General features: G+C 47.9%; 6 protein-coding genes across 6 annotated transcripts; 2 read left to right on the forward strand and 4 right to left on the reverse strand.

The window, feature by feature from the left end:
* Positions 1-766: 766 nt before the first annotated feature.
* On the forward strand, positions 767-3,740 carry F5891DRAFT_1017844 (Metallo-dependent hydrolase). Its single transcript, XM_041361017.1, has 15 exons — positions 767-808; positions 861-1,081; positions 1,137-1,611; positions 1,661-1,707; positions 1,770-2,126; positions 2,184-2,222; positions 2,275-2,384; positions 2,434-2,566; positions 2,619-2,718; positions 2,779-2,977; positions 3,027-3,104; positions 3,157-3,169; positions 3,223-3,348; positions 3,405-3,470; positions 3,524-3,740. The coding sequence occupies exons 3-15, from the start codon at positions 1,239-1,241 to the stop codon at positions 3,620-3,622; spliced, it is 1,740 nt and encodes a 579-aa protein (XP_041229264.1). The 5' UTR covers positions 767-808; positions 861-1,081; positions 1,137-1,238; the 3' UTR covers positions 3,623-3,740.
* Positions 3,741-5,493: 1,753 nt separating this feature from the next.
* Positions 5,494-8,014, reverse strand: F5891DRAFT_1141880 (amidase signature domain-containing protein). Its single transcript, XM_041364915.1, has 8 exons — positions 7,785-8,014; positions 7,540-7,729; positions 7,475-7,492; positions 7,079-7,423; positions 6,537-7,029; positions 6,348-6,487; positions 6,249-6,296; positions 5,494-6,197 (listed from the first exon to the last, which is right to left on the reverse strand). The coding sequence occupies exons 1-8, from the start codon at positions 7,917-7,919 to the stop codon at positions 5,962-5,964; spliced, it is 1,605 nt and encodes a 534-aa protein (XP_041229265.1). The 5' UTR covers positions 7,920-8,014; the 3' UTR covers positions 5,494-5,961.
* An 853-nt stretch (positions 8,015-8,867) lies between these two features.
* F5891DRAFT_82489 (uncharacterized protein) lies at positions 8,868-9,744 on the reverse strand. The gene is made up of 3 exons (XM_041373231.1): positions 9,185-9,744; positions 9,067-9,128; positions 8,868-9,010 (listed from the first exon to the last, which is right to left on the reverse strand). The coding sequence occupies exons 1-3, from the start codon at positions 9,552-9,554 to the stop codon at positions 8,909-8,911; spliced, it is 534 nt and encodes a 177-aa protein (XP_041229266.1). The 5' UTR covers positions 9,555-9,744; the 3' UTR covers positions 8,868-8,908.
* A 3,199-nt stretch (positions 9,745-12,943) lies between these two features.
* F5891DRAFT_1185319 (uncharacterized protein) lies at positions 12,944-13,688 on the reverse strand (the record flags this gene model as incomplete). The annotated part of the gene is made up of 4 exons (XM_041366542.1): positions 12,944-13,300; positions 13,362-13,399; positions 13,458-13,475; positions 13,541-13,688. The coding sequence occupies 4 exons, from the start codon at positions 13,686-13,688 to the stop codon at positions 12,944-12,946; spliced, it is 561 nt and encodes a 186-aa protein (XP_041229267.1).
* A 492-nt stretch (positions 13,689-14,180) lies between these two features.
* F5891DRAFT_1171425 (cyclophilin-like domain-containing protein) lies at positions 14,181-17,302 on the forward strand. The gene is made up of 12 exons (XM_041365544.1): positions 14,181-14,345; positions 14,427-14,759; positions 14,810-14,897; positions 14,947-14,984; positions 15,034-15,119; positions 15,172-15,286; positions 15,351-15,620; positions 15,671-16,064; positions 16,131-16,151; positions 16,334-16,456; positions 16,500-16,662; positions 16,765-17,302. The coding sequence occupies exons 2-12, from the start codon at positions 14,636-14,638 to the stop codon at positions 16,924-16,926; spliced, it is 1,584 nt and encodes a 527-aa protein (XP_041229268.1). The 5' UTR covers positions 14,181-14,345; positions 14,427-14,635; the 3' UTR covers positions 16,927-17,302.
* Positions 17,139-18,550, reverse strand: F5891DRAFT_1171426 (cytochrome P450; the record flags this gene model as incomplete). Its single annotated transcript, XM_041365545.1, has 7 exons — positions 17,139-17,314; positions 17,376-17,414; positions 17,531-17,589; positions 17,642-17,783; positions 17,847-17,910; positions 17,939-18,130; positions 18,345-18,550. 7 exons carry the CDS (start codon positions 18,548-18,550, stop codon positions 17,141-17,143), a joined length of 876 nt encoding a protein of 291 aa, XP_041229269.1.
* Between the last annotated feature and the right edge of the window lie 291 nt (positions 18,551-18,841).

Genomic DNA, 18,841 nt, shown 5'->3' on the forward strand with positions numbered 1-18,841 from the left:
TACTACTCTTCCATCAGCCTCTCCTGTAGAAGACGCCAACAAGTGGTCCAGTACGATTCGCACGAGTGGTATAGCTTCAATTGTCGACCTCTTCTACGAAACGGGTTCATGGTATACGTTGTTGTCCTTGGTTAATGAGTCTCGCACGCTAGGAGGTAAAAATGATATCAAGCGCACTCTTGACGCACGACTTGAGGCAACTGTCCTCACGACTCTCCAATTGAGCGAGGCATTCAGACTTTAAACACTTTTCTCATCACTTGCACGGGCGGTATTTCCCCTCGGCGTCATTCTGTCAAACACCCCTCCACACAACATTGTTCTCCCGACAACCATCGCAACACCACTTGCGGTACTCGAAGCAAACGGATCAGCGTTCGGATAGTACGGACAACAAGTCTGCCCCCACGCCCTGAGAATCTATGAGGAAGTGGAATAGGCCTCGCACCAGCCTATACGTAATTTTGCTATTGTAGCAAATGCGTCTCGAGAAACAACAGGACTCGGCAATGCGTAGGAACCAAGAACGGAGCCACAAAGATTTTGGGATGTAGCCATGAGGGCGAGATGTACCTGCAGTAGTACTCAGTAGTCATTCCTTATCAGGATCAATCTATTGTTGCATATGTGCGTGTGCATGTGTACAACGCGGAGTGTGACCTCACCTACAACGTAGTCATGTTGTCCGAGTCGTTCAAGTTTGAACAATAACATCGACTTTCCCAAAGCGGCACAATCGGCAACTGCAGATTTTCAAACTCCGTACCTCCCCTACAGCAGAACTCAGTGATCACAACATCTCATCAATGCAAGTACTCAAATTATTAACTACGAGTCTACCCAATCATCAATGATACTAGTTGTTTGTTTTCTTTTTGGAAGACTCAATTTTCCGCGACCTCCACCGCAGACACGTTACCACTGCCATTGTTGGCCTACCTGGAAAGTCTTTTAGACGCATTGATCCTGTTATCATTGCTGGCCTGCTGTGCCCGATGTATCATGGCCTGTGGGACACTTTCCTCGCTGTATCTTATTGCACACCGGCAGGTCCTGGCAGTGGGCCACTCATGGTGGCCATGTAAGTTGAGGTTCCCCTGTACATTCCAACCTTATTTGAACAGTCCGGCTACCAGGTCGTATACTATTAACTAAGGCGGTGCTAAAACAGATGGCCAATGCACACTTGAGCCACAATTCTAATTGGTTTATTACACTATTCTTCTGTGGGTCCTTCCATGGCCCGCCATTGTTTTTTTGTGTGTAGGCACCTTGACATCGACAATACGCCAATGGATGTTGATCCAGGCCAGCACCACCAAGGGCCACAAGCAAAATCATTTATAAAGCCATCGAATTCCTGTAATCTACCATCATCCTTTTCTTCGCCAATGTCCTCCTCAATGCTTGCTGACTATTTACAAAGACGTGAGAAACTTATCGCAGAGGACCGCGCGTTGCGAACAGACCATGTTCGCTGGAATTACACCGCAGCTGAACTGAAGGCAGATAAAGTTGTGCGCTCCATCCGTGCTAAAGAAGCTACCACTGTTTGGGGGATTGATCACGAACATGTCCCTCACCCATACCCAGGGATGGAATTTTTGAATGGTATGGTGTTTGGTTCGCGTTTAGTACTTCTTCTCACATCTGTGTACAGGCAAAGACCTCATTTTACAGACGGAACTCTATGAAATAGTCTCCAAAGTAAGCGTAGCAAATTACCGTGTTACTCGTCACCGATCATCTCGATCGCAATTTCCCCGTAGATGCCAAAGGGTGGGCTATTGCATGTGCACCAGAACGCCTCGGTGGAGGCAAAAACACTTCTTGATCTAGCACTGAGCCATCCCGCGATACATATCCGCGTCCCGAGTCCGTTGGACGCAGCTTCTCTCGAAACTGTGCTGCCCACAATCCAACCAATCCCTGTGGAGCAGTATCCTGCTACTGATGTAGTTGGTATCACGGATGTTTTATACGCCGGTGGCTGGGTTCCCATCAAGAAGGCGCGAGAGCTGTTCGATCCTGCACTAGGCGGCCCTGCCGGATTTGATAAATGGGTGCTCAGCGCCTTTATGATCAATCCCAGTGATGCGTACAATACGTACAATACACCGATGAAGGTGAGCTCCGTGTTAATATACAACCTGCTGAACACGTCCTCAACGCGAGACTTGCAGATCTGGATGAAGTTTGGGAGTACCTTTGGCGTGACTGATGTGAGCCTGTGTACTGGAACTCGATATGTGCGCCTGTTCTGATGAAACTTAGCCCATTATCCGTTTCGTGCCGATTCAAAAGGAATACTTGCGAATGTTCATTCGCTCATCAATAAGTGATGGCATCTCGTATATTGAGGTACGAACTAGTTTTTTCAAAAAGTGAGTCAGGAAGACATGTCTATGATTGAGATACCTGACTTTTCGTCAGGTATATACTTGCAGAGGATGCGAAGACAAAACTTGAATTACGCGAACTACTCTTGATATTCCAAGAGGTCACGAACGAAATCAAAGCGGAATTGAAGGCGAAAGGTCGGGAAGACGATTTCGCTGGGTTAAAGGTTAGCTTGGTCTCGGCGAACGCACTCAAGCCCAGACTGATCTTTTTCCTAGATTATCTACAATACCCTGAGAATTATCTCCTCCGAGGAATTGGAATTGGAACTAGAACAGTGCAGCAAATTCAAGCAGGAATTCCCGAACCTTATTGCTGGTAAGTCCCGCGGGTTTGTTGCAAGTCGGCAGACCCAGATCTAACAGTTCTATCTGCCAGGATTTGATCTCGTGGGCCACGAGGACGGGGCGGAGTGTAAACCACTCATTGATTACGCAGAGCCACTTTTGCGTTTCGCCGAGCAGCATCCGGACATCCCATTCATCTTCCATGCTGGTGAAACTCTGGGTGATGGCACAGCAGCGGATATGAACCTGTATGATGCCATTCTTCTTGGAACGAAGCGAATCGGACACGGGTTAGGTGCATTGTACGATATGAAGCGCTCGCTAACCCATATTGCATAGCTTTTCACTCGCTAAGCATCCAAAATTGATGCAAATCTGTCGAGAGAAGAAAATAGCAATCGAAGTCTGCCCTATATCGTGAGTGAATCGTGCAAGTAGACACCTTCAATTGATTTTGATCTTTTGATAGAAATGAAGTACTGGTAGGTTTTTTGTATGCTGCCTCGGAGCCTTGCCTTGACTCAAGGAACGATAGCGTCTTACCTCATCGATGCCTATGCACCCCCTCCCGGTAATCATGAACCAAGGCATTCCTGTGGTACTGTCTTCCGACGATCCTGCGATGTTTAATAGCATGGGGCTGTCCTTCGATTTCTTCCAGGTGACCCTCTTCTTTGTTTGTCTCCTGCTGCAACCAGACTCATCAGTCGCTCACAGGTATTGGTGGCAAGTGAAGTTACGGGACTCCTTGCTCTTGGCCACATGGCCCGTGACAGTATTACGGTGAGTCATGCCCTTGACCTTGTCTCTTGCATTGTCTTATGTTCCCTGGGTAGTATTCCATGCTAGATGAACAGAGCAAGCGCACCGCTATGGATGCATGGGAAAGACGGTGGGCCAAATTCGTAGAAGAAGTTGCGGCGATGGATCCGTGATTCAGTAAAACTTTGGCTCTCCGAAATACAATACAAAAATTAGCTTTGTAATGGATATTGTAGAAATACGTAAACTTATCAAACCTTAAAGTGCGGGTGCTCCTTATAACGCTTCCATCACAAACGGAACCATATTATCACACCAAACCCCTACTGTTTTACCGGTCTCATGCAATCGCTAGTGATTCAGGGACTGCTGCTATCCCAGTCTATCTAATTGCGTTTCGGAGTACGGAGTGATTAAAAAAGTGATCGACTTCTTGCAAGTCGTTGGTTCAACTTGAATATAATGACTGCAATCGCTGTCAGTTCATTTGAAACCTTGGAACCGATCCCAGTGATCGAATCATAATCGACACTACCACTTGGAAAGCACCAACCCGTGGCATTAGCTAGTAGGTCCGTGGGTGGGCGGGGCAGGATGCAGCATTAACTGTGGTGTGAGATAATCAAAGATCGCAAAGCTCCTAGCACATCTGGTAAGCTTCTAGGCCAGATTCGTGTTGATGCATCTGATGATGATGTACTAGGTTTGACCACTTTTGGCCACTACGAAATATTACAATTACTCGTGATATAGGCTGACGCTGAACTATATATGTGCAGGACAGCATGGTGTTTATCGCTGAAACCTTTATCATTCAAGTTGTCAAAGGTGTTTCTGCCAATATCGAATTGTTATTTCACAACGAGCGGCTGAGGCCACACTTGCCAGACCATCTGCCAGAAGATCGAGGGCTGCATCAGTAATTCGCATGTTCCCTTACCGCGAAAGTGTATATAGTGTACAAACCAATCTCACTGGAATATCTGTTATTTGGGTTCTAGGAATCGCTTACAACTGCAATCCTGTAGCTCACTGAACCACGCACATAAACACATGCACAGACTACCACGCCAGTGAGTAGTGCTTATGTCACCTTCAACTTGAATTGGTTGTCGTATACATTCTCGCTTACATTGCCTTCACAGTACTTAATATGCAGTTGAGCCGGAAGGAATAGCACAGTCACCTTCAGCACCGAGAGACTTCGATGCTGACGGAGCAACAAATTGAACGGCGAGGACAATGGAAAAACGCATTATTTGTGAGTTGTGGCTTAGGCTTATGAAAATAAAACTAACGTGTAAGGTAGGCTGACGACCGCTTGCTTTTATGTCCTGGATCCTTATTTTTTGGGCAAAACCTATCCACCTGAAATGATTCTTTAAACAGATATTTACAATGCCAGTTGGTTGCCGACAGACCCCAGATTTGACTTACTCAGTCCCCAATATTCTATTGACGGAAAAACACTAGGAAGGGGTTATGGCATACATCAGGTGGCACTTCGTCTCCTGTAGTCAGACTTCAATAAGACGTCCGTTCTTTCTGTGTGAGGACTGACACGAGGAGCCCAGGCAACAGCTATCATAATGGTATCCGATATCGAGCACCTTTGACAGTGGGCGATAGCGACTGCTAAACGATTATCAAGTTTCGTTCTCACCCATGTGAAGATCAGGCAGATTTTCTGGTGCGCTGCGTAGCTAACTACAACTGTGCAGCTATTTGGGGATGAAATACTCAGACCGCCACTCAGACTTTGATTATTGTGGATGACACCAATCACATTGTAAGTGTGGCCCTCGAGCCGGTCGCAATTGCTTACCATGACTCGTTATGTAGGCTTGTGAATCGCTAATCGTAATTATTATAACCCTAATGGCAAAATTTAGTACTTTCCTGTGCATTCTCTTCGTCTTATGCTCCTGATATATAAAGGATGCAATGCCGTCAACTTGAAGTTCGCCACAGTATCTTATACTTTCAGCTGCGATCGACTCGAGGAATGGTTTGCACGAACCGCCGAACGAGATGCGTGATCCACGACGACTCACTGCCACAGTGTGGTCTAGATTTGATCGAGTTCGGGGGACGCCTCTGATCCCCGGCGATAATTCAACATATGGTGATCTGGAAGCCAAATATAAAGATGTCGATGACTCCTCGACTCGGATCGTGAATCGCATCTGCAAGTCTCGGTGAAGTCTTTACGGGCCCCGTCACGACATTTCCCCATGTGCAATATTAATACAGATTCAGGTGGCATGGCATGGGACTCGGATGGCTAATTTCAGGCGTCTCCTCGGGTTGACGCGGGCTTGATGAATCCTGTAATTCATGATGTTTGCGCTTAACTTCAATTTGAAATCTATTCCACGGACTACCACTGATGTGACGCCTCGTGCTCATTCGACTGTATACAAGACCTGGAACAGTTTCACGATGAATCCAAGTATGGTTAGAAAAAAAGTACATAATTGTTGTACGCGCCAGTCATATATTCCTTCCTTGTTCAAATAGAGAGCACATCCTTAATCTGCGTCGTGGGAATTGCTTCAGCATAGGCCCTTCTCTTCAAACGGACCTGCGTAGCCTGTTCAAACGCATAAGCGAAGCCAATAAGATTGAATTCGCTGTATGCGGTGCCTATGAAGGCTATCCCAAACGGAAGGCCTGGAGCTTGTGTGTGCAGTGGTGCAGCGGGAACTGGCAATATCTCGACATTATCTGGCTGGAAGCCCAGCGGAACTAAGCATTCGATTTGGTCAAATGAGCCGTCATGAAAATGGGCATTCGCACCTGAGATTATAGGGTAGCCGGAAATCGCTGCAGGTTTCGAGGCAGTCCCTAAAGAAGTTTGAGGTCTCAAAATTGACGCAAGCACATGATCGTACGTACCATCAGTAGGAAGAATGATTGCGTCCAATTTGAACTTTTGGAGAGTTGCATCAATGCCTCGTCTCCGGCCTAAATCGAAATCTTCAGCTAAAGCTGCATAATACGCATCGTTCTTTTCCGTCGCTTCAGCAGCAATAAACCTTGTAGCAGAATAAGCAACCCCATAGCACCACCGGCTCGTGAACCCACCTAGATTGATCGTCGTGGTATGGTGGTATAAGCTCTAAGTCTGCGTGGGTATTGTTGAACTCGATCAAATCTGCGAGGTTCTTTACGCCAGTAAGAACCTCAAGTAACCCCGAAATATACTCGGCCACATCAGCCTTGAAGTCTGTCTTCAGCACGAGTGTTTCTGCCTGTGACTCCTTCATCTCCTCGGCACAGGGGAAATCAGCCGGATCTACGATCTCCGCGCCGAGAGCCCGGAAGGTGTCTAAAGAAGCGTTGAAAGCTTCCAGAATTGCTTTATTGTCGCGCAGGAATATCCGCGGCACTCCCAGTCGCTTGCCTTTCAAAGCGTTCGGATCGAGCGCTTTCATGTAGTCAGGGAGAACACCAGGTTGGTACAACGTGACCGTGTCTCGAGGATCTGGTCCTGCTATAACGGAAAGCAGAAGGGCCGCGTCTGTAACTGACCTACACATAGGTCCAGCTGTATCTTGATGTGATGAGATAGGTACAACTGAAGAGAATCAACCAACTGTCAAGGTGTGATTGATAAAAGTAGATACCTCCAGCTCGAGAAACCAACCCTATAGTGGGCTTAATGCCTACCACATTGTTCTTGCTGCTTGGTGAAACAATGGAACCATCCGTTTCCGAGCCCAGAGAGCCAGCAGCAAGACCGACGGCCATCGCAACCCCACTCCCAGAACTCGATCCAGATGCATCCCCGTTCGGGTAATAGGGACAAAGAGTCTGACCTCCACGACCTGAGAAGCCGTTGGGAACCTTTCCGCGATAGTTTGCCCATTCAGAGAGGTTCGCCTTTCCAAGAAGGATGGCGCCGGCTTCGCGGAGCTTAGCAGCGACGAATGCGTCTCTGGGAACGACCGAACCCAGGAGAGCATAGGAGCCTAATCTCGCCAAACATTTAACCTAGAACTAGAAGTTCTTGGATATCGTACCAGCGGTAGTATTCATGCCTTCAGGAGGATCAGCATCCTGAACATGCATCGTTACAGTTACGTACCTTCTTCATGCAGTGTAGCAATGTTGTCTTTCAATAACAAAGGGATGCCGTGCAGTGGGCCTCTGCTCCCTTTAGACTTGCGCTCGTCATCAAGTTTTGCAGCCTGAGATAAAGCGTTCGGGTTCGTCTCGAGGACTGCATGGAGAGCTGCGCCCTTCAGATTGACCTCATCAATCCTTGCAAGATAAGCCTGTATTAGCGTGAGTCGTCATGAAATGAACCAGTTTTGATTGATAGTAACTCACCTTAACGAGATCAACGCTCGTAAAGTGCCCCAGCTCAAGACCCTTCTGAAGGTCGAGAATTCCAGATTCATACAAATCAGGGAACACGTTCTCCGAGAGGACCGTGACACTGCGGCTGAGCATGTCTCCAGGCATTATGCACGGCAGGCGCCAAGAGATCTAGAGAGGTGACAAACGGGTTGGGCCCAGACAAGCTGAACTACTTTTCCTGATAAAGGACTCAGACTTCTCTACCATACGGACCGCGAACTAGAGATAAATTTGACTCATAGTCACGAGGTACTTGAGAGATAGGCCTCGATGCGGCGCCCAGCGGCGAGACCAAAAGTATTATAAGAAAGGTATTGCTGGGAGTCTGGGAGTTGGCACTACCGTGACCTGTCACTGGTACTTCCATGGATCTACTAGCAGGAGTCTAGGACTATATCATGATGTGATAGAGACTACACCGCTGTAGTCTTGTAAGCTGCCTTGGCACGCCGCACAGGCATGTATCGATCCATATGTTTATTGTGCGGCTTGCGCGAACCTCGGGTCAACGTTTCAACACTGATCATCATTGATGCAGCGGATGGTCATCGGTGGCTGAGCGCTGAGTGCATGTATGATCGATGTTCACACATATGCATCTGTCCAGATCCAATAGGCCGACAGAATCGAGAGATCAAGGTGTAGGACATCTGACTCGATGTGTGGCTCGGGAGTCGGAAAACGCAAAAACATATGTTCTTTTGGTTGGCATATGGGATAAGTACGGATCCTCGACAAACGGCGAGCCGTCTATGTAATGATAATGGTATGTTCACGGAACAAGGACTAAATGATAGTAAATGATAAAAGGATCGAAAGAATAAAAAAGTATAAGCAAAGCAAAGTTCGAAAGTATGTCCAGTGTGTACATAGAAGTCAAAAGCCGTTTGTCAGTTCGTTTTTGCCTCGATTACGTAAGTCCAATCATAAATAAACACGTGGGTGCCGTGGTATATCATCAGAATGACCTGTCCGTTGAGATTTGTTCGTGGATTAGCGTGGGTGGGCTATAATTTATTTCCAGCCAGGATAGCTCATCCATACGCCCTGAAATGCGGTGTTATTTTGGCGCGGGAATGAAATACTATTTGGGTTTATGCTATGGAGTGGAACAGCTGGGAGGTGGGCTGTGGCGGACGGGATGAGGATGCAGTAGACAATCTCCGTGGCCGGTTTGGATTAGGGCGCCGAAAGGTCTGAATTGCACAAAGCGTCAGTGATCGTAACTACCAAGTGAGGAGGCACTGCATACGTGTCGTGACATTATCAGCTTTGCCATGGAGAGAGGCGCAGGATTTTGGTACACAGCCGGTGCTATGATACAATAGGTAAGTATGGAGCATAGAAACCGATAGAAATTCCTGGCTCACGTGGTGGCTGGAATTGAGGAGCTGGTCGACACAGTTGCCAGTTGCCGGGGAGGGATTCAAGAGCTTTATGCGAAAGTCCTACGCCTGCTCCTGTGCCAACTTCAGGTGATGGTTTCTCCGGGATGGTCAACGAAAAGGGTAGTGACGCTGGGAGAGCGCGCTGCAAAGACCGACTCCATGTGTTGGTTAGCGACAACAAAGAGGACCAAGTAGGGGTCTTCTCGTCGGCCGCTGTTGATAGAGAATGGCAAGACCAGAGACGCATAAAGGAATACAATATGCGTGCAAGCAACAGACAAACTAAAGATGCAATGCAGGCAAGCATGATGGCAGCGACGCTAGGAAATTTGGTGGGTACAAGGACGCTCATAGTGAGAAGCAGTCAAGGGAGTACACCCTACTTGTTAAAAGAAAAGCACGGAGATTGAGACCACGAAGAACGAGAAAGAAAAGGACGTGCTGGGCAAGGCACTAGACTGGCTGGCTAACAGGACCGAGCACAGCTCAAATTGATATTCAACATGGTTTCTTATAATAATAATTCTCAATTTACTTTTGGGGCAGACGTAATTCATTTCGGAAATACATATGCATTTTCTATTCCCACGGCATCTTCTTCGCTTCCTCAGTTACGTCCACCTTTCCGTCGATCAACACCATGACCTCAACGCCTGCAGGACATTAATCTTAAGAATCTGTTCAGGCTCGTCGTGAAGGATGCTGCGCGGCACTGTCTTATCAGCCCTTACCATGTCGCCGCCACGACACGTTTATAGATCACGAGGATCCCTGGCGGCGTCATCTAGTCCTTTTTGTCCGCTAGTACCGCCGCATCATGAGAATGATCATATTTAGTAGTAGTTTCTAAATGGGAAATTAAAACACCAAGTGGTACTTAACTAGTCTGTGCCCTGCTCACGATAATTTTGAATTACGGAATGGACACGATCAATCACGAACACATACAAAGCCACACACGACACGGAGCCATGTCAACTTGAGATGTGAAGTATCATAGGGTTTGGGGTTGAATGTTGCCCCAGATTGCGCTTACCCGATGACGATCACCCCACGAACCTAACCTAAAAGATAAGTTCTTCTCGCCTGAATAAGCCCCTCAAGCGCGCTTTAATCTCTGCTAGATCGTGGGCGAGAAGCCATATGACGCTCAGAGTGTAGCTCATGTAAGGCTGAGCGCATGCTTCGAAAGCGTGCTCGTGATAGGCTTCCTGGGGCTCGTTAGCATGCAAAATCGTTTCCTTATTAATGAGGTCGCGTACCGGCCGCAACTCAAAGACCCTCGTGTCCGCTATGCTTCCAGACACCACGTTGTCCGCCTTCATCGTCCAACCCAAATAAGGGCCCGCCTCTCTGCGCAACTTCATTGTCGCACATCAACCTCACGCTATCATGCAGGTTGCTAAAGCTGCAAATTACCTCCGCCTCCGGTAGAACAACGCACATACCCCGTGTCAGGGGTGACTGCGTCGGCTTGAAGCTCCGTTCCACCATTTAATACCAGGCCACATGTGGTGAAGTGCCCAACCCAATTAGCTTGATGCCAGTGTCCGCGGGGAAATATTTAATTTTTTCTGCCACTCTAGGAATACGAGAACTTACTGATATATAAACCTTCGCCGCGTTCCAAAACCAAGCGCTAAGACAGACATCCTCAGGGGCCAGATTCGGGATGTAATTGACTATTCTTGTAGTGAATAATTGTGGTGGGCTGAGAACGTGAATGATGTCTACCTGCATGTACAGCTGCTTGCGCATGGCGTGACACAACAAATGTGGAAGAACTTTGTATATGTTGCTTGGGGTAAATGTGAGCAAATACTGGAAGGAGAACTAAACTGACATGGTCACATCAACGTCATGGTTGCACAGACTCAGCATGACACCATAGGAAACCATGCACTGAAAGTAGGGACATTATTCCTTCGATAGACAAGTATCACTATACCTTCACACCAAGATCAAGATATAGGGATCGGGGGATGCTGCCGCTGTGACCAGGCGCAAGGACGATGTGCTTGACCTTTGAGAGATGTGACATTTCTTCACGATCAATGACCACATCCCAAGATTTTGTGACGTCATCATAGACTGTTTCCCAAGATTACTTGACGATGGCTAGACGATCATGTCCAAGAAGTGAGCGTAGCCTTCAAAACAATTGAAAATGGAAATGGAATTCAATGAACTTTTCATAAAGCTTGCTGTGGGACTTACTTTGGATGCAGGGCTGAAACATGGCCGAGTGAAGGGGAATCTGCGTGTAAAATGAGCAAAAGAATGAGCTAGCGAACCTTAAATAAGCCGTGTGATTAAGATCTATACCACAGGGTGAACAAAATGACCCTGAACCCAACAAATGACGCACTGATTGAATTGTGCAAGATGATGATCTGCGTCGAGTTCTTCGGTGAAAGGGACACGTGAAGTTGAACGAGATCGAGAGTGAAGTTTTGAAGAGACGTGCATTGTCTCCCACCCGCGCATTACATTCGATCACCAAGGCGGACTGTATTTCAGATGTGCAACGATTTGCAAACCGCACTGACTATGTAGCTCCAATAACACGCCGATCTCCGGATCGCTGCTAGGAAGATCCAACTCATTTCTTCGTTTCTCTTCCCGGGCTCCGTTGAAAATCGTATGACTGCGAAAGATGCCGGCCTTGAAAGAATGTAAACGTACATCAACAGGCATGCACACAGGGGGCAATACGTTTGAACCAACACCTATATCAGAAATACTTTCAGCGTATCAATGTGTCAACAGAGCATGTGCTTTCCAGGACACTTGGGGGGCCCGGTCCACTTGGGATTAGATAGCAAACCCCGCTACCTTTCCCATGAGGTGCCTCAAAGGTGAAACTGAAACGAATAAACGCTAGGTGGTCTGAACGCGGTACGACATGAGCGGGCGTTTTGCGCGCCTCGCTCAATTGGAGATTTATTCGTCTCGATTCGTGCGCCAGGAAGTGCCTGGCATCGTTTTTGCCTCCTAGTCTGCGAAGGTTCCAAGAAATGGCACAACGACAGCTCTCCCAGGAACCCACTTCGTGGAAGATATCGACAGTTGAAGTTATGTCATTCGTGCGAACAGCGTCGATAAAGGCATTGAACTATTTTTGACCTCTTCCATAGGAGAAGCCGCCTCGAGAATGGCTTCGGTGGTGTACAGGGAATCAAAAGTTGGTAGAGATCTTGTACCAGTAGCCAATACAAAAACAAGATCCATCAGTTCCGAGTCTCACATGCATACACATGTTTGGTCCACGGCCAAAAATATCCCCAGACTATCATGGCCCATGGCATATCAGTGAAAGCACTCACTGCGGTTTCAAAATGGCACGAGGCTGCTTTTTTGAGTCCCCGAAAAAGAGCTATCAATACCACACATGGATACGTGCGAGGTATACTGGAACTAGTTCGATGCTTGATTGTTCTAGTATATGTTGTCAGCATGTGCTGCGAGGATAGATTGAGGCGTGCTCGCTTAGAAGCGGTGGTGACCAGTAGAACGTGACAAAAAATTGGGAAAGACGAAACATTTTCAATATAGGGTCACTGACTCCAAAGGACTCCATGCTAGCCTGAAATTAACTGATACCACGTGATTGCTGCAGTTGACGCATGTCCACCGGTTGGTGGAACTATAGCATCGAGATTGAACTGGGCCAGAGCAGCGTCAATTCCTCCCGTGCGTCCCAAGTCGAAATCTTCGGCTAGCACTGAAAGGTAGGCGTCATCACGGCTTCCGTTTAAATATCCTTCGTAAAAACATATTGCGTTTCTCGTTGAATTCTATCAGGGCAGCGAGAGTCTTGATGCCCGTCGGAACGTCGACAAGTTCCGATAGGCGCTTGTTAAAGGGTAGGTCCACGTCCAGTAGCCGCTTCTCCGCCTTTGATGTCGATAATTCTTCTGTATCCAAGAAATCTGTGGGGTCGACGATTTTCGCGCCCAAAGCTCGGACGATGTCAAGAGATGAGTTGAACGCCTCTTCGATTATCTTGATATCGCAGATGAAGAACGAGGCATTCCAGAACGAGCGCCTTTGAGGGCGTTTGTGTCGAGCTTTCATGTAGTCTGGGACTAGTCCGGGCTAATATAAAGTAATTTCATCTCGAGGATCAGGCCCAGCCAGATTTCGCTGCATCAAGTACATGCCAAGGAACGACAGAAGCCAGCAGGGCGTAGGAACCTAGAATGGTCCCAAGAGCTGTGATGTGCAAAATGGAAGGCAGTAGCACAGAATGTACCTGCGATCGTGTCCATTCCTTATCCGGATCGAGTCACGGATTTATTAGCACTGCATGTACATGTATAACACAGAAAAGCACACCTTCTTCGTGCAGCGTAACAACGCTATCTTTCAACAATGATGGTATTCCGTGCAATGGCCCGCGGTCGCCTTTGTCTTTCCGTTCATCATCAAGGGCTGCAGCTTGTGATAAGGCTATTGGATTAGCCTCGACTCTGGATGACCGCATGTAACGCGGGACCCTTTAAATTAATTTCCTCGATTCTGTCAAAATAGGCCTGTGATTGATTAAACTTCAACACTGCATGAGATGTGTACTGGAGCAGGATTCTACCTTGACAAATTGAACACTAATGAAGTGTCCTTTGACTAGACCGTCTTAAAGTTCCACGATTGAGGCCTCGCAAACGCGACCGTGACATTGGACGCCAGTTGAAGTTGAAGGTCATCAGATTCAAGTAGAAATAATGTAAGAGGCTCGGTTAGCTGAGGATAGTCGGAGGTAATTGTCTGTATTGCTAGTACCCGGGAGCTGAAACCCTTTAAATGCCCGTCCGAAGTCGCAGCACATAAAGCACACCAGAAAACTGGTTCGGACTCCTTTGGGTGCGTTACGTTGATGCTGAGCGCTGAGCCTTTACTAGTACGTCGTTTTAAAGATGAAAATAAAGAACATGCTCTGCATATATTGTCATGTATAATGGCTTAGTGGAGGGACGATACCAGGTCAGTGAGCCAACAACGCACGTGCCTTTTCTTTCAATGGTCACTTGTCCTCGTGTCACTGCACCGTGACATGTACGCTGCTGATTGGATCAATTTTCGACAGAGTTGGCGCCATCTTGATCATGCACAATATTCTCGAACCAGACGTTCTAGGAAACGCGTGAGTTACATAGGAACTGTGCCACTTGTATGAATGGCATCTGTAGAATGCGGCCATGTTCTGAACTTGCCTTGACACTAGCAGAAAAAGTTGAAAGTATCGATGGCAAATTGATGTGATCATATGCGATAGCCGCCATCGACTCAGATCTCATATGGACAGTTCTCGAAACTGCCAGAAACACTTGTTCGTCACTCTTACAGCACCCGGCCCGCTATAACCCTCGTCCACAAGCGCTGTGCAAAAACCCTACTGAATCCTGATCGTTCTTGTTTGCCATCGAGCGCAACATGTCTGAAACACCTGCAGAGCGCCCCATCGCTTACTTTGATATCACTATCGGTGGCAAACCCACTGGGCGTATCGTATTCTCGCTATACGCGGACTCGGTGCCCAAGACAGCTGAAAACTTTCGTGAGTTCTCAGATACTCTGTCAATCGCGTCATGGTCTTGACGTTTCTAGGTGCATTATGTACGGGTGAAAAGGGTATTGGAAAGTCTGGCAAACCTCTTTGTTACGCTGGATCTGGCTTTCACCGCGTAATCAAAGGGTAGGAGCTTTCACCTGATATTACAATGAAGGTTAACGCAGTGGATCAGGTTCATGTGTCAGGGTGGTGACTTCACGGCGGGCAATGGTGCGTCCTAAAGCTACATCCAAATGTCACAAACTCATCGTCTACATAGGCACTGGGGGGGAATCAATCTACGGCGAGAAATTCGAAGACGAGGCGTTCCTCGTGAAACACACGAAACCTTTCTTACTGTCCATGGTAGAATTCCCTCAGTTTCTATTCAGCAGAGTGGTTTTAATCTACTTCTCAGGCAAATGCAGGAAAAGACACCAATGGCTCGCAATTCTTCATCACCGTGAATCCAACATCCCATCTTGATGGCAAGCACGTGGTTTTCGGTGAAGTGATCAAGGGCAAATCAATAGGTATGATATATTACTCAAGCGCCTATCTTCCTTTTCCACGAGTTGCTTACCGTGCTATGCGTAGTCCGTACAATTGAAAATTTCCCGACTGGGTCCGGAGATGTTCCCACTTCCCCTATCGTTATATCTGCTTGCGGCGTTCTCTCACCGGATGACCCCTCCCTCGTGACTTCCGAGACGACTGTTGGTGACGGCTACGAGGACTACCCTGAAGACGACGATTCCGATGTGCAGAACCCCGAAGTTGCGCTTGATATTGCGCGTAAAATCCGTGAGCTCGGTAACAAGCTCTTCAAGGATGGGCAAATAGAACTCGCACTCAAAGCGTACCTCAGTGAGCAATCCCGCCAACATCTCTCGCCTGCATTGTTAACAAGATGTTAGAATCGATAAGATACCTAGACGTCCATCCCGAATTGCCGGAAAACTCTTCGCCGGAGCTTAAGGACTCTTATGAATCGCTTCTTGCACCCCTCTTATTAAACTCGGCACTCGCTGCGCTACGCACACAACCAGCAGCGACCGAAACTGCGGTGAAGAATACCACGCGAGCTTTGGATCGTCTGCAGCTGAGTAACCCAGATAAAGCCAAGGCCCTTTATCGTAGGGCGTCAGCGCATGTAATTCTGAAGCAGGAAGACGAAGCTGAAGCAGATCTTGTTGCTGCTAGTCAGCTTGCACCCGAAGACCCGGCGATCCTGGGAGAACTCGCGAAAGTGAGGCAGAAGAAGAAGGAAAAAAGGGAGAGGGAGAAGAAGTCATACAAGAAACTGTTCTCGTAGACTGAGTAATATGGATACTAGAAGAATACTAGTTGACCATATGCTCCTTATTCTTGTTCCAGCCTAGTCAAGTACTCGAAAACGTATATATACCGCTCATGTACACTCGTACCTATAGCGAATTCTATCCTTAGATCCCCGCTCCAAGCACTTCAGAAAGCCTTCTAGAACATGTCCGTCTCAAGCGTCTCATCTCTCGTTTCTGTCGTCTCATTTCTACCCCATTTCGTTTAATTCCCTGTCGAACTCACACTCAGCCTTACAGTGGTCTATGGGGTGTTGGGGGACGGGGGGGAGGTGAGGCGTTGGGGGGTGAGGCGCTGGGGGACCGGAGGTGGGGGGGAGTGAGGCGTCGGGGGGTGGGGCGTTGGGGGACTGGGGGGGGGGAGTGAGGCGTCGGGGGGTCGGGCGTTGGGAGACTGGGGGGGCAGTGGCAGTGAGGGATTGGGGGACACTCAGACCAGCAGGGCCTCGAGGGCCAGGGCGACCTCGGGGGCCAGGAGGGCCTCGGGGGCCGGTGTCACCAGTGGGGCCAGTACGACCGGTGGAGCCTGGCGAGCCTGGAGGACCGTTGAGGTCTTCAATGAAAAGGCTGTTCGTTAGCCGATGAACATAGCACTGAGCCTGCACGACATCAGTGATTGTCGGAGCAGCTTCAGTGAAAGTCAGTCACTAGTACTAAGTGTTGCAAAATAGGGTGCAACATACGTGAAGAAGCGTCAGCATAGCGTCGGAGCTCCAGGAGTCGATAAAGAAGATTCACAGCTCGGAAGATGTCTTCCTCTGTTGCAGGACTTGATGGCAGGACACGTATTTCTCGATGTCTTTGTGACGGTGACAGTTGTGGTAATGGGATGATCCAACTCATGACGAGAAATGGCTGAGGTGTTAGTGATCCCCATCCCCTTATAAAGTTTCCTGCGGCTGACGATATCCTCAGTCCACTTCCAAATCTATGCTTCGTTTGAGTTTGGACCAGTCCTTGGTCAAGGTGAGCCTGAGACGACATCCGCGCTCCATCGCTGAATGTCATCAAATGACGGTACGTTGCTTTGAGTCGGATACGCACTGATCACGGGATCTCTTTGACTGGTGCGTGGAGGCGAAGAACTTCGTTTACCACAGCGTCCAGATAGGGAAGCTTATTCATAAGGTCGTCATATGAGGGGGTTGGCCCAACCTCTAAGCACTCGTCGCGAAGCTTCTTTTGTATGTCTGAATTCTGCGCAAGTTCTACTAAAGCCCACTGTGGAGTTAAGAAACACGGTTGGAGTTGTGAACGGTTTGAAATTTACTGTCATGCTTACTGATCGTATGCGAATAATGGTGAATGTATAATTCTCTTGCTAGATGAATGCACATTACCCGAAGTGGTCTCAAAACAGGCGAGAAGAAGGACCCTTGCCTGGCGGAGACGGAGATCAACATCCCATCATTCAGATGAGTTCTATTATTCGTGTACCTCGTCCAGTACTTCTTGTGGAGTCACTCCCGCGCTCTCACCAGATCCCTCCGCTTTCACTACACATAAATTTTAAGATTTACAATTTTGCAAATGAACGACAAGACTCACAGAGCAAACCCAAACACGATTTGTCCCCCTGCTCAGCGCCGCCAGTATCCTTTTCCTTGCGTGTCCGTGACAGTATCTCCTGGCATATTTTGCCAACTATCGAGTGAAGTTTTGAGGTGAACTGTGTGCGAGGCAATGGCAGCTTCAGGATAGAAGAATAATACCTTAGTCCTTGAATACGATCAGACTTCAAGGATGTACTCACAGCGCTGACCAATTCGAGTGAGAACACCCTGTCGTCCGCGTAGGCACCCATCATCCTATTCGACCTGTCCCTCAATTAGAAAAAACATATACATTGCAACAAAAATAGGACATATAATCTTGGCTTTTAAATGCTTGTTCAGCACGGTACGCATGCGCGCAGTGTCATACTGGACGTTTATCAAGATCTGGCGCGCGCGATCACTTGCCTCGTTCTTCCGGAAAATGGTATTTGAGTCGAGGACACGCTTCTTGATCGTGTCTCCGCGCACGATGTCATAGGTGCTATGGGGTGTATGAAGAAATTACATTAGATGTTGTACAAGATGATCAGCGAGGCGACACCCACGCCAAATATGTGTCAGACGCTGTTGGTTCTGCGATGTTTTTTGCAAACTTGTGAAGGCCGAGAACTTCTTTGGTAATCGGCCGAGCACATTCACATTCGATGCGAAGGTCGTTCTGGGTCCCGTTAGGCTGCAAAAACGCTACGGCTCACTGTTTGAATGAATTCCCATGAGGCACAAAGGACATATGCGAAAGGATAGTCTGGTAACAGTAAGGGCACTTGATAGATTTGTGTGTGAGAACCGCAGCGGATGCGAATGGATCATACGGCAATTTGGTACTGCGCTCCCAAGCAGAAACATGTTCATGTTGTGGTGCGTCGGTGGTTAACAGATCAGGGTTAGACTGGCACAACATCCAGCGAGCTCAGGACTTGCTCAGGACAATATTTAAAGCGATGTGGCGCACGAGCACCTGAGTGACACCATCTAAGTAACGTGAGAACGTACGATCTCGCGTTACTATTTAGAGGGAATAGCTACTTACAGTACCGCACCACTTATTACTTCAGTAATAGATCATGCATACGCTCCCGAAATTACCAGCAGCTTTTAGGGTTCTTTGGGCAACACGTAAGCAGGACCATTTGCTCCTACTAGTATACGATAGGAGGCCCATATATGCAGTGTATATAACCTCCTAACCTTC

Source organism: Suillus fuscotomentosus (assembly GCF_016647785.1).
Source record: "Suillus fuscotomentosus strain FC203 chromosome Unknown F5891scaffold_12, whole genome shotgun sequence".
Classification (NCBI taxonomy): Eukaryota; Fungi; Basidiomycota; class Agaricomycetes; order Boletales; family Suillaceae; genus Suillus; species Suillus fuscotomentosus.

What these genes read in the sequence shown, in the direction of transcription:
- F5891DRAFT_1017844 (XM_041361017.1), top strand. Translation starts at nt 1,239, where the DNA reads ATGGCCCGCCATTGTTTTTTTGTGTGTAGGCACCTTGACATCGACAAT. An exon ending in TCTATGAAATAGTCTCCAAA is followed by an intron (nt 1,708 to 1,769) that starts GTAAGCGTAGCA and finishes ATTTCCCCGTAG; the next exon opens with ATGCCAAAGGGTGGGCTATT. An exon ending in ACGAAGCGAATCGGACACGG is followed by an intron (nt 2,978 to 3,026) that starts GTTAGGTGCATT and finishes CATATTGCATAG; the next exon opens with CTTTTCACTCGCTAAGCATC.
- F5891DRAFT_1141880 (XM_041364915.1), bottom strand. Translation starts at nt 7,919, where the DNA reads ATGCCTGGAGACATGCTCAGCCGCAGTGTCACGGTCCTCTCGGAGAAC. An exon ending in TACCACGACGATCAATCTAG is followed by an intron (nt 6,488 to 6,536) that starts GTGGGTTCACGA and finishes TTCTGCTACAAG; the next exon opens with GTTTATTGCTGCTGAAGCGA. An exon ending in AATCATTCTTCCTACTGATG is followed by an intron (nt 6,297 to 6,347) that starts GTACGTACGATC and finishes AAACTTCTTTAG; the next exon opens with GGACTGCCTCGAAACCTGCA.
- F5891DRAFT_82489 (XM_041373231.1), bottom strand. Translation starts at nt 9,554, where the DNA reads ATGAGCGTCCTTGTACCCACCAAATTTCCTAGCGTCGCTGCCATCATG. An exon ending in TCCTCAATTCCAGCCACCAC is followed by an intron (nt 9,129 to 9,184) that starts GTGAGCCAGGAA and finishes ATTGTATCATAG; the next exon opens with CACCGGCTGTGTACCAAAAT. An exon ending in AGCTGATAATGTCACGACAC is followed by an intron (nt 9,011 to 9,066) that starts GTATGCAGTGCC and finishes TGTGCAATTCAG; the next exon opens with ACCTTTCGGCGCCCTAATCC.
- F5891DRAFT_1171425 (XM_041365544.1), top strand. Translation starts at nt 14,636, where the DNA reads ATGTCTGAAACACCTGCAGAGCGCCCCATCGCTTACTTTGATATCACT. An exon ending in CTAGTCAAGTACTCGAAAAC is followed by an intron (nt 16,152 to 16,333) that starts GTATATATACCG and finishes TCAGCCTTACAG; the next exon opens with TGGTCTATGGGGTGTTGGGG. An exon ending in TGGGGGACTGGGGGGGGGGA is followed by an intron (nt 16,457 to 16,499) that starts GTGAGGCGTCGG and finishes CTGGGGGGGCAG; the next exon opens with TGGCAGTGAGGGATTGGGGG.